The sequence below is a fragment of the Bidens hawaiensis genome, unplaced genomic scaffold, assembly GCF_021521415.1.
Source record: "Bidens hawaiensis isolate Kalapana, Puna unplaced genomic scaffold, B.hawaiensis_p1.1 tig00006086_1, whole genome shotgun sequence".
Taxonomy (NCBI): Eukaryota; Viridiplantae; Streptophyta; class Magnoliopsida; order Asterales; family Asteraceae; genus Bidens; species Bidens hawaiensis.
This window is the reverse complement of record NW_027491405.1, coordinates 785,301-797,500: the sequence shown is the minus strand read 5'-3', so window position 1 is coordinate 797,500 and position 12,200 is coordinate 785,301. Positions and strand designations below refer to the sequence as shown.

Below are 12,200 nucleotides of genomic sequence, written 5' to 3'. Positions count from 1 at the left end.
CCCCCCTTGTCATGGCTGTGAGTTGCCATGATATGCTTGCTCATCCGTTCTAGGCATGATTTTAGGTCGATGGTGGGTTTACGAAATTTTGTGGTGCAACGACACGTCCCTTTTATCCAAACGAATCGTGGCTAGGGTGCTAGGTTGCTTTAATCGTCCAAGGCTTGATTCTTGGCTTCCCTGGTTTGGTTTCGAGAAGCGGCTGCCGAGGTGTATTTGAGGCGATGGCTAGGATGTTGGATTCTTGATTGATGGATCCCCAACTGATTTGTCCGGGGGGGCTCTTGTACGTTGACCATCTTGCCCGGAATGGCTAGTTCCCTGGGGGGGGGGGTCGTCATACGGTAGTCGTGGGAAGTCCGGTCGAGAGCTGGAAGATTAGTGGGCGCCTGTCGGTTTAGGGCACCTCCCAGGCCCAAGAATAGCATTATTCAGGATTGATGTTTGCTTCGACAAGAATTTTACCCTGATGAAAACAATGCTTTGGCCTGTCCTAGTCATGGTTATTGTGGATCGTTGCCTGCTGTTTTTTACAGCGTTGTTGCCACAAGTGGGATAATTTCGTTTCGTTCGATCTTGATGATCGCCTAGAACGGACTGGGTGGGGGTTGGGGGGTATTCGCATCGCCCGGTGCTTTCTGGGGATTGCCATGGCTTTTGGCTGTTCACATTGCCTTTGTGCCTTGTGGGTTGTCACTAGTTGAGCGGTTCTTGGGAATGTCCATCGTAAAGGTGTACCTAAGCAATGGTATTGTCTTGGTTGATTACAGTTGATTTCGTCTCGTGCCATTTTTGTGGCATCGGATGAACCACAAAGCGGTCTCTTTGATCCACAACATTACGCTTGTGTTGATGTTGTGGCCCTTTGAGCGTTGCTTGGTATCCTGGATATGGAAAACGATGTGGGCATGGGGTCTCATGGGATCCTTATTTTGCCCTCATTTAGCGTCTGTGCCTCTCTTAACATGACTTGCTGTCTTGCCTGGTTTGGTCTTGCCATCGGGAGGGTTTGTCAAAGTTAACAATGCTTACTGTCTTGCCTGATTTGGCCTTGCCATCGGGAGGGTTTGTCAAAGTTAACAATGCTTACTGTCTTGCCTGAAACGGCTTTGCCATCGGGAGGGTTTGTCAAAGTTAACAATGCTTACTGTCTTGCCTGTTTTGGCCTTGCCATCGGGAGGGTTTGTCAAAGTTAACAATGCTTACTGTCTTGCCTGAATTGGCCTTGCCATCGGGAGGGTTTGACAAAGTTAACAATGCCTACTGTCTTGCCTGATTTGGCTCTGCCATCAGAAGGGTTTGTCAAAGTTAACATGACCTACTGTCTTGCCTGAATCGGCTTTGCCATTGAGATCAGGAGGGTTTGTCAAAGAGTGGCGCATCACCTTGAATGACTTGCCTGCCCCACGTATTAGCTCTAGAATTACTACGTAATATTTGTCAACAATCAATGCAGAACACGCCCAGTGTGACTTGAACCCACAATCGCCTGGTTAGAAGTCAGACGCCTTATCCATTAGGCCATGGGCGCTTGTTTCTAATTTTCCGTATATTAATTTATATCCTTAGTAACTACGTTTTACTAAGCATTGCAAAATATGAATATATGATGTTAATAAGTTTTTATACGGACAGTTCGTTACTTCGTTTATCTTGTAGTCAACAAAAATAGTGTGTACACATAATTAGTTATTTAAATGTTTTATTTTATTTACCAAATTATTTGTTTTGAGAATATTTATCAAGTTAAGAATATACTTTTTATTCGTTAAAACATCAACTTGGTTAAATACAGTTAGTGCTCCTTAATCAAGTTATATCATCTACTAAGTTCAATTATATAACATTAATTATATGGGTCAAAAATATTAATTATAACAGTTGTAGTTTATTGATATAGAAAAGGCGTACATATATAATGTGTGGAATAACTAAATGAATATTTGTGTACCACGTAGGACAAGAAATATGTGCAGGATGTAAAACTCGTCATGATGTCGAGAATTAGACTTTAACTAGTGTTTTTATTTTAATCAACTAATTGGGTTAAGTTTATATATTTATCGGATAATACAAACAATAAATAAAATGAATGATTAGTAGTAAAATAACTCTCAAGGTTTGTATAAGTGGTTGTATAGAATACTTAATTCGTAATGTTATCTTATTATGGAAGTAAATTATATGGGGATTAAAGAGAAGTTGTTAAGGACCACACATTGAACACTAGAATTTTTAAACAAATGTTTATTTATTTATTTGTAATTCTAGCTTTTCATACAAAACGGGTCGAATCAGGCAACAATGAGTTAATTTCAAATATTTGTTCAGGTGTTGATACGTATAAACAGGAGCCTATGTCAGCTTCTCATGAATCTCATCATCTAATCATTCGTTCTACGATCTTGATTCTTCAAAAAAAAAACAAGTTTGTTTCAAGAACTTGTTATGTTTGTATCCTTGGTCTCTTAAAGTACATGCATTATGATCGTTGATAGAGAACTAATGCTCGAAATTGTCGTTATATTTATGCTCTAGTTATATATATATATACATTTTAAGTTTGTAAGGTTTCATCACTTGTACCATTTGCAAGCAAATTTGTACTTTTAGTTTTGATAGTATACTTTTTACTTTTTAACCCTACACTTTTCATAATTTATATGTTTGTTACAAAACATTTTTCATTTTTAATCCTCACATTTTTTCACTTTGAACTTTGATGCTCGCTAATTTTTATATTTGATAATTTTTCTGTTTAATGTATCAGTCTATATATTATGAGTTAACACACTACAATGCAGGTGTGTGGTTAATATTTTTACGTTTATTTCCCACGCTTAACAACCCAGTCGCACCACGTGGGTCCTAAGTTGAGTTAACTACTTTTTATATTTGATATTTTTTCGTTTAACGCCTCGGTCTACATTGTGGGAGTTAACACATTGCAACACGGGTGTGTGGTTCAACATTTTTGCGTTTAACAACCCAGTCGCGCCACACGGGTCCTAAGTTGAGTTAGTTGTTATTTTTTATGTTTTGTGTTTCGGTTTAATTTTGCGCGTTAACACACCACAACGGTCGTGTGCGGTTTAACATTTTATGTGCACTTTTCGTTTGTTTTACCCCCTCCCACCCCCCCTCAACACATGTATTCGATAAAACGTTTTAGTGTTACTATTTTCATGGTTTTACGCCCCCGCCGCAACGCAGGGGCTAATTGCTAGTTACCAAATAATTGTTGAGATCCTTAACCCCTAACAGTAGCATGTATATTCTATACATGGTTAGTTACCCGTGTAGCACACGAGTTAGAATTAGTAATTTTTTTAAATAATAACATAATGTGAAATACAAAAATAATGTATCACATATATAAAGAGATATTATACAGTAAAAAAAATTGCACATTATGCAATTTAGAAATAAAAAGTTGTTAAATTCATAAATCATAAATTATTTCTTTGTTATTTTCTATGTAAATGGCTACTTTTTTAAACCAACTCGTGAACCAAAACTCATTCTAATCTTAAACTATTTTAACATAAACAGTGTTTGATACTTTATTCGATCAAAGAAACCAACCCGTTTCGTATTGATTACGTATAAAAATCTAATAATAACTAATACGTACAATATATTTTATTTTAAACAAATTAACATATTTATGATGGTATTAATTCTTTTAAATTAGGCTGGAATTATTAAAAGTTAAAAATGAAGTATTAAAAAGGGAAATCTACCTATATAATAAACGAGTGAATTTTCAAGCAACCATCTCCTACTTTTCATCAAATCTTTTTAAATTGCCACATGGCATTTTAACATTTTAAAAAAAATTCATTAAAATACTTTTCATCAAATCATTTTACATTACCTGATGACATTTTGGCATTTTTTTTTCATTAAAATACTTTTCATCAAATGTCTTTAAATTGCCATATAACATTTTGACATTTTTTTTTATTTTTTCTTTTTCATTAAAATACTTTTCATCAAATCTTTTTTAATTACCACATGGCATTTGACATTTTTTTTTATTTTCTAATTTTCATTAAAATTAAAATTGAATTCACATATAGCGTGTTCTGTAAACAAACATACTATGTCAAAGGCAATTCCATTTTCATCCTTTAGGCTTAAACCTAACAATTCTTATTGGTCGATGTTCTTAAGGTTTGGGATTTTTCCATTATAATTTTGTGTCATTATTGTTTTTTTCTTTTCAATTTGGATGAATACATTTATACATATACAATAAATGTGTAATATTTATAGTAACAATGGGGACAATGCGTGAACCCAAGTCTTGGGTGATGTTCAAGTAATGATATGGTTCTTTCGAGTGTAATATTATGAAATGTAATAAGACTTCAAGTGCCAAAAAATATATATATCCATATCTCTCGACCCCTTTCATTGGACCATTTTGATCTAGAGCTCATCAAAGAGCTTACTGAACTTGCCATGGACCATTTTGTTCGTGTCTTCATTGTCTCAATTATTATATTTACTGTTATCTAATCAAGATCGGTATGTACGGTTATTGTTTTGTGTTCGATTTCTTTAGAAGCAATCAAGTCTTGGGTGATGTTCAAGTAATTGAATGTGTTTTGTATAAGAAAAGGTAATTGTTTATTTGTGCATTTAAATTGCACCATCTTAATTCATGTTATGTTTTTAACATTTTTTTAAATAAAATGTTGCTATGATAGGACAATAACATATGTACTCTTAGTCTTCTACAGTTTGCTAATTGTTTTAGATCGATTACAGTGGTTAAAATGCTCTAGAAAGGTTTTTTCATTTGGTAAAGAAATCATCATCTTTGTATCAACCAATATACTTTGAGACATTTTTGAAATTAAAATTGTAGCATTTAAAAAAAAACATATCTTAAATGATGCTTCACATTTTTATAAGAATGTAAGGGTGAGGATAAGCACCCAATATATTTTGAGACGTTTTTGAAATTAAAATTGTAGCATTTTTTTAAAAAAAAACTGAACTTGAATGATGTTTCATATTTTTATAAGAATGTAAAGGTGAGGATAAGCACCCATTTTGAAAATAAATATTATAGTATTTTGATGTTAAAACTGATAAATATAGGTATATGAAAGGAATTAGATTTTCGTTCAATAAATGGAGTTGGGGTCTGCGTTCTTGTGGGAATGGTAGCGCGAGAGCATTCTTTTGTCGCTCTCGGCTCTTCTTTCATAATAGTTGGAATTACAGCTGATTTTTCAGCTTTTTGTTATGCTGAGCCAGCAAACCATTGCCCTTCAGCTGGACGTGTGTATTGTTGTTTCTATATCTATGTTGGTGAAAGGTATATTCTATAATATAATACTTATTCATATTGTAAAACTTTGAATGCTTATATCATTATTATTTTGTATTTCTTCAGTCTTTCTTGAATATTCGGTTGGTTTTTTATTTTAAAATATACAATGATGTGTATCATAGTCGCTCGTGGCATTTCTTTTAATCCAATGCATGCATTTTACATTATTAAAGAATAATTATATGCAAACTAATTTCCAGCATTTGATGTCATATATTATGTTCTTCTCTTCCTTCAAACATTGATATTTAAAGGCTCATATGATCTAATAGTTTTTTCGACATTCTGTTCCCGGGCTCGGCCTATCATGTGTTGGAATCAAGGAGGTATTTATTAAAGTGAGTATTTATTATTATTATTATTATTATTATTATTATTATTATTATTATTATGTTTCTAAACAGTCTTTTTTAAATAAAATAATTATTTATTTATTAATTTAATTTTTACAAGTTATTTGTTCATAACATATTTTCAGAGTTTAGGATCTCTTTGAGTCTTTATTTACATGGTTTTTTGTTGATTTTTCGGATTTAGTTTCGATATAGAACAATCAAAGTATTAGACAACTTTAAGATTTAGTCTTCATGAAAACTTACCAATAGAAAATTTTAAAGTTTTATAACGTTTGTTAACTACTACAAAACTCTAATATCTATTACGTGTATCCTATTGGTAATTTTATGATATTAACAAAAATGTTTGTAATTGTTTATATTCTCATTTTTGTTTTACCCTGTGTACTACATGCGTTTTTGTTTTGTTTCTTTTAATTATATATTTTTTACTAACCCGTGTATCACACGGGTTCTAACTTAATATACTTAATATGAGAGAGAGGAGGGAAAAATTTTGTTAAGATCAACTTGGTGATGACATGCGGCATTTAGAAAACTTTATTTATTAAATAGTATATATTAGCTTTTCGCTCTCTTTCCTTATTGACTTAGGTATTGGTTGGTTTTGTGCGTCACTAAATGCACCAAGAAATTATATTTCACTTTTAAAAAGCTAGAGAACCGCTTGATATTTAAGGTAGATATTAATAAAATATCTTTTGTCATGATTACCTTAATTTCCAAATGATTTCCATCGGGAACTCCTGATAATAAAATATTTCTTGCTGATTAATTTTCCTTAGGTTAACCCTAATTAGAATTTACCTATATATAAATCTCAATGTATTTGTAATCTTGTATCAGTGTATCACGAATCACTAATAAAATACAAACCCTAGTTATCGCTCGTGGACATATGTTAGACCTAGACAAAACCATGTTGAATCGCTCGTGTTTCTTTACTTGTTTTTCATACGGGCTTGCGACTCAAGTCCTTACACTACTATTAAGTTACATCAGTTACAGTGGTCCCCCATGACCAAAAGCTTAACATGAGTTTGGCTACCAATGCTATAACATCGGTGGTCTTGGTGATGTAGGGGTTGTCGAAAGCAAATCATGGGACGTAGGGCATATACGGAGTAAAGAGAAGAAGTATAAGGATCGAGCGGATTTTTCTTGGGAAAACATGGTCACAAAAGACATAGGAAAAATCAAACTTAAAGAAATAGCCAATAATAAACATAGTAATTGTGTTTTTTTTTGCCGGCTAAATATTAAGTTGACCTTATATTCTAAACACTAACCATCTTATCACCCCCACGCAGTGTTAAAGTGGGAATGACATGATATTAATTGGAGTAGATCCCATAGGGGTAATAGGACAATATTAACCCTTCGAGTTGCCAAGGATAGCAGCCCGTATGTATTACCCTTATGTGTGATCAGTGAGAAGTATAAATACAATGTAATGAAGTAATTAACCTTTACGGTTTAATGTCATTGATCTTCTAGTCCAATAGCATGTGAATGATAGTTAATGCTTAAGACTTTTAAGTCTCAAGCTCAAAACGTAGATTTCCTTTTTAACTGTGTTTTTGAGTGAGATTGTTATTTTTTTTTTCCGATCATCATCCTATACTCATTTAACCTTTTTAATAAGGGCCAATGAGTTGTCGGAGAAGTAGTAAAGAAGAGATTATTGTTTTAGATAATCCATACATTGTCGTGTATTTAGGCGAGGGGCTTAATTGGAATTTGGTAGTTGAAAATTAAGTAGTATATAAAGTGGAAAATTGCAGTGCGTTTCATTCTATCTATCCGTCTATGATGGCGTCTGCAAGTTTTCCGATGACGACGGCCGTGGCAGCTCGGAAACTTCCGGCTTCAATTATTATCCAGCGCCGGCCACCCAATTTGTACTTGTACTCAAACTCAAACCCTAAACCCAAAACCATAAATAATCCTCCATCTCACATACGCTCCGTCACATCTACAATCGAAATTACACCGTTAGAGACTACACTTTCCCATCAATTACCGCTTAAGAAGGTTTTCTCTTCTTATACTTTTTTTTATTTGATTATTTTTTAAACAAATTGTGATATGTGTTGCTTCGGTTAACCAAAACCAATTTTTTTAGGCTATTAACCGTGCACACCCCTGGTTTTTCTGATAATATTACTAGAGTACTGAACTTTAATGCTTGCTTTCTCAAGTAATTAGGAATTATATAGATAGTTACTTTTAACAAGGCAGAGAATGAGAAAGCAAGCTTTTATTTCCCGATTCTCAAGTATTTTTCATTCATTTCAACTTTTGAATTAAGATAACAAGGATCAAGCTATAATAACTGAGAAAAATAACCATCTTTGAACACAAGTAGTTAGTTATAGTGTACATGATACGGTAAATAAGTTTTCATAGGAAGTTATTAGGGGAAAACATCTTGTGTTATGTGAAATAGATATTAAACAAACCTGGAGAGGTGACGAGTATAAATTATCTGATAAGTAAGATGATGCGTATGATGAAAATTTATCTAGTGAAGTCTGTGGTAGATGCCAATACGAACTACATAAAATTTTGTGAAACGGAATGTCGGGTCACAAAAACTCATTTAAACAAAATGATTGTAGCGTAAATATGAATATGCTTGGTGAACTTATGCCTAATTAAGATGGATAGGAAGAAACATATATAAGTATATAACCTTGTTGGACTGAAACAAACCTTGCACCGTTTGTATATAGGATGGAGATATGTATTTGAACAAACTCATTTTGTGGTGTTTTATTTTTGTAGGTTTTGATCCCAGTTGGGTTTGGTACAGAAGAAATGGAAGCTGTAATAATGGTGAATGTGCTGCGCCAAGTTGGCGCTGACGTGGTTGTTGCGTCAGTTGAGCCTGAGCTACAAGTTAAACTTTCTGGTGGTACAATACTTGTTGCTGATGCATCCATTTCTGAATGTTCAGATCAAATATTTGATTTGGTTGCTCTTCCTGTAAGCTCTTATGACTTCAAACCTATTTAATTGAGTTTTACCTTTGTACACTTAATTTTTTTCATTGTTATTTTTTTGTTTATTAGATTTCATGGTTATTTGTTTGTTATTTATGTCATGTACGTTTTATTTAGGGAGGCATGCCTGGTTCGGTGCGTTTGAGAGATTGTAAAACATTAGAAGAAATTACGAGGAAGCAAGCAGAAGAGAAACGGTTATATGGTGCTATTTGTGCTGCTCCAGCGGTAACACTTTTGCCCTGGGGCCTTCTCAAGAGGAAAAAGGTTTATTTACATATGCATACATACCTACATAGGGAGGGTTCTAGGTAGGGGTGTAAACCAGCTCAGCCGAGCCGAGCCTGAGATTGACTAGCCTCGAGCTCGGCTCGTTTTGAGCTTTTTTTCTAAAGATCGAGATTGGGTTATAAATCGTTTTTTCAAGCTCAAGATCGGCTCATTTATTATGTTAGAATTAACTTATATACATTATTAATTATTTAATTTATCTTTATATATAACATAATAGGTATTATTTGGTTATTTTTCTTTCATAATTTTATATGTACTAAATGTTATAATATAAATATATGTTTAATGCATTAAATAAAAGATATATTAGTAATGATTTGTTTAGGCTTGCGAGCCAACTTGGCCTTGATAAGTGAAGATCGGGCTTGGGCCCGGTTTTAAATGAGCTTATTTTAAGGGTTGAGCTCGGCTCATTTTGAGCTTCTAACGAGCCAATATCGAGTTAATCATAAGCTATCTTGGCTTGGTACGCCCTTAGTTCTAGGCAGAACACAGTTTTTTGTGAGAACATGAAGATAGAGTAAACCAGTTACTTTCCAATTAAAAATTAAAAGAAAATGGTTGAAATGCAATTGTTATTCACCTCTCTAAAATTAAAAACAATATATTAACACAGTTCTTTATTTCTTTTATATATAGATCCCACACTTGTACAAGTCATCTGTAGGTTATATTACCACACACGTGTAGGTAAACGTTTGAAAAATTAAAAAAAGAAAACATATTAACTAATTAGCTGGTTTTTTATGTACAAAACATACGTATTTCTATAAAAACTTCAAAATAGTTGAACCATTGATAATATAATTAACCGATTCATTGTTTGTTCTTTTTGTTCTTGCAATACTTTAGTGTTATGCAATGAAAATCTCCCTATATATGCACACACGTGTGTGCACACACCATGCATGTTATGGTTTTAATGATGAATATGCGTTCTTGCTTGCAGACAACTTGTCATCCAGCTTTTTTTCACAAGCTCCCGACTTTTCGGGCCATTAAAACAAATCTCCAAGTGTCTGAAGAATTGACTACAAGTCGCGGCCCTGGTACTTGCTTTCAGTTTTCTGTATCACTAGTTGAACAACTCTTTGGGGAATCGGCTTCCATGGAGATTGGCAAATTTCTGGTAATTCAGTTTTCCATTTTTTAAATTTTCGTTTTCCCGATATTGGTCAATTAGAGTAAAGTCTTTGTGTTTTGAATTATGCCAAGTTAATGGATACGATTGATGAGGTTTCTCGGATAGAAGAGTTCAATGAAGTTGAGTGGGCGGTTGATCATACACCTCGTGTAAGATTTTAATATTTTTTAGTAAGTTATAATGTGATATGATTATTTATTGTTATACTTTATCACCATAGATTCTCATTCCGGTTGCAAATGGATCTGAAGATATTGAAGTGGTTACGGCTGTAGATATTCTAAGACGAGCTAATCTAGATGTTACAGTTGCTTCAGTTGAAAAGACCTTGTCGGTTGTCGGGCGCCATGGTATAAAAATCGTTGCAGATAATTTACTTAAGAATGCTGCTGAATCAGTATTTGACTTAATTATCCTTCCGGTGAGTTTAAACTTTAAACACATTTTTATGAATAAGTTAGACGGATAGCCCTTGTGCAAGGCCATGTTTTGGTTTTGGTCCTTTCTTTTCAGAAATTATGGGTTTGCTCCAAGGGTTTTCGACCCGTGTTATGTTTGGTCAAATTTGTTAATTTTATGTGAAATGGGGTTTAATAGTAATTTTATTAAAACCCAACAAATTTTTTTTAACCTCAGTTTGTGCCAAGGACCAAATGTGTTACTGCAGAGTGAAAATTGGGGCTCACTGATGTAATTTCAGAAAAAAAGGACCAACCCGTAATATTATGTTTAATTAAAATCATCTATTCTATTTTCTTTTTTATATGTTTTTTTTCTGTAAGAGCAAGGGTAAAAGGGTAATTTTACATCAGTTTAATAGAAAAGATTAACCCCGTTAGCCATTTGTACCAACATTGAAATTTGAAAGAGAGTGAGGAACTTGGGGACTCAACATGCAAGTTTTAGACTTCAGGGACGAAATTCATAATTTGGCCCAAACCATAGGCACCATCGTGGTGCAATTAACTTTTTATTATTAATGGCACTTCATTGTAACCTATCTTATCTGGATACTAAATCATAGGGAGGAGAGTCGTGTGTCGAGCGATTACACAAATCCAGAATTTTGAAAAGGTTGCTTAAAGAACAAGTTTCTAGCGGACGAAAATACGGGGCGATTGGCACTTCGCTTGCGATTCTTCATAAACAAGGCCTACTCCAAGTAAGTTAAAAACTTTCAAAACAATGCTTCTTTAATTTGTAATTTTACATGGTTGGTCCCTAAGGGATTTTTGTCATTTAAAAAAAATTAACCGAAAACGCTAACACCCGTCCAAAGCGGAGACCACCAGTGTTACCAGCATGTACTTTCCATAAACAATATATCAAATCTGTAATATGGGTAAACCGCTGGGACTAGCCATGCAGTTAGTTATTTCTGAATTTCATACTTCTATTGCAGAGCAAGAAAGCGACCGCTCACCCCTCTATGGTGAGCACGCTTGATAGCAACACCATAGTCAGTTCACAAGTTGTAGTTGATGGTAAACTAATCACATGTCGGGGTCTCTCGAGTGCCCCGGAGCTTTCGTTAGCTATTATCGCCAAGTTTTGTGGGCACGGTCGAGCAAAAAGCGTAGCAACAGGCCTTGTTTTTGAGTACCGAGCAAGCTAAGTGCAAACAAGTCAGAAAGCGAAAGTTGGTTGAATCTATCTATTACAATTTGGGTGGGTGGCGTGGTTTTATAATTTATACAGCCACAAAACCAAGTTGATTGCAAGGGTTATCGGTTAGGTTGGTTAAAGAATCAATTGCAGAAGAAAGGTTCATTGTGGCTGGTCATGTCACATGATTCAACTTAATAGATATTTGGCATGTAACCACTTGTATGTATAGATTTGGAGGATTGGAGGTGTCAAATGAATTAAAAATCATGCCTTTTATTTTAAAAAAAGGTTTATTGGATTTTAATAATACTTATTGAATGATATTGGCCGAATAATTCTTATTCATTTTATCGTCACTGGTGGTCCCAAATTTAATAAAGTTGGCATCTAGTGCCCCCTGTTAAAAAAGACTTAACGCCGTTATATTTTTTCCGAATTTCAAACTG

At 34.0% G+C, this 12,200-nt stretch overlaps 1 protein-coding gene across 1 annotated transcript; it reads left to right on the top strand.

The window, feature by feature from the left end:
* The first annotated feature begins 7,525 nt into the window (after positions 1-7,525).
* LOC143631523 (protein DJ-1 homolog C-like) lies at positions 7,526-11,763 on the top strand. Its single transcript, XM_077100274.1, has 8 exons — positions 7,526-7,737; positions 8,491-8,691; positions 8,826-8,975; positions 9,952-10,131; positions 10,218-10,295; positions 10,367-10,567; positions 11,171-11,308; positions 11,549-11,763. Exons 1-8 carry the CDS (start codon positions 7,537-7,539, stop codon positions 11,759-11,761), a joined length of 1,362 nt encoding a protein of 453 aa, XP_076956389.1. The 5' UTR covers positions 7,526-7,536; the 3' UTR covers positions 11,762-11,763.
* Positions 11,764-12,200: the final 437 nt, after the last annotated feature.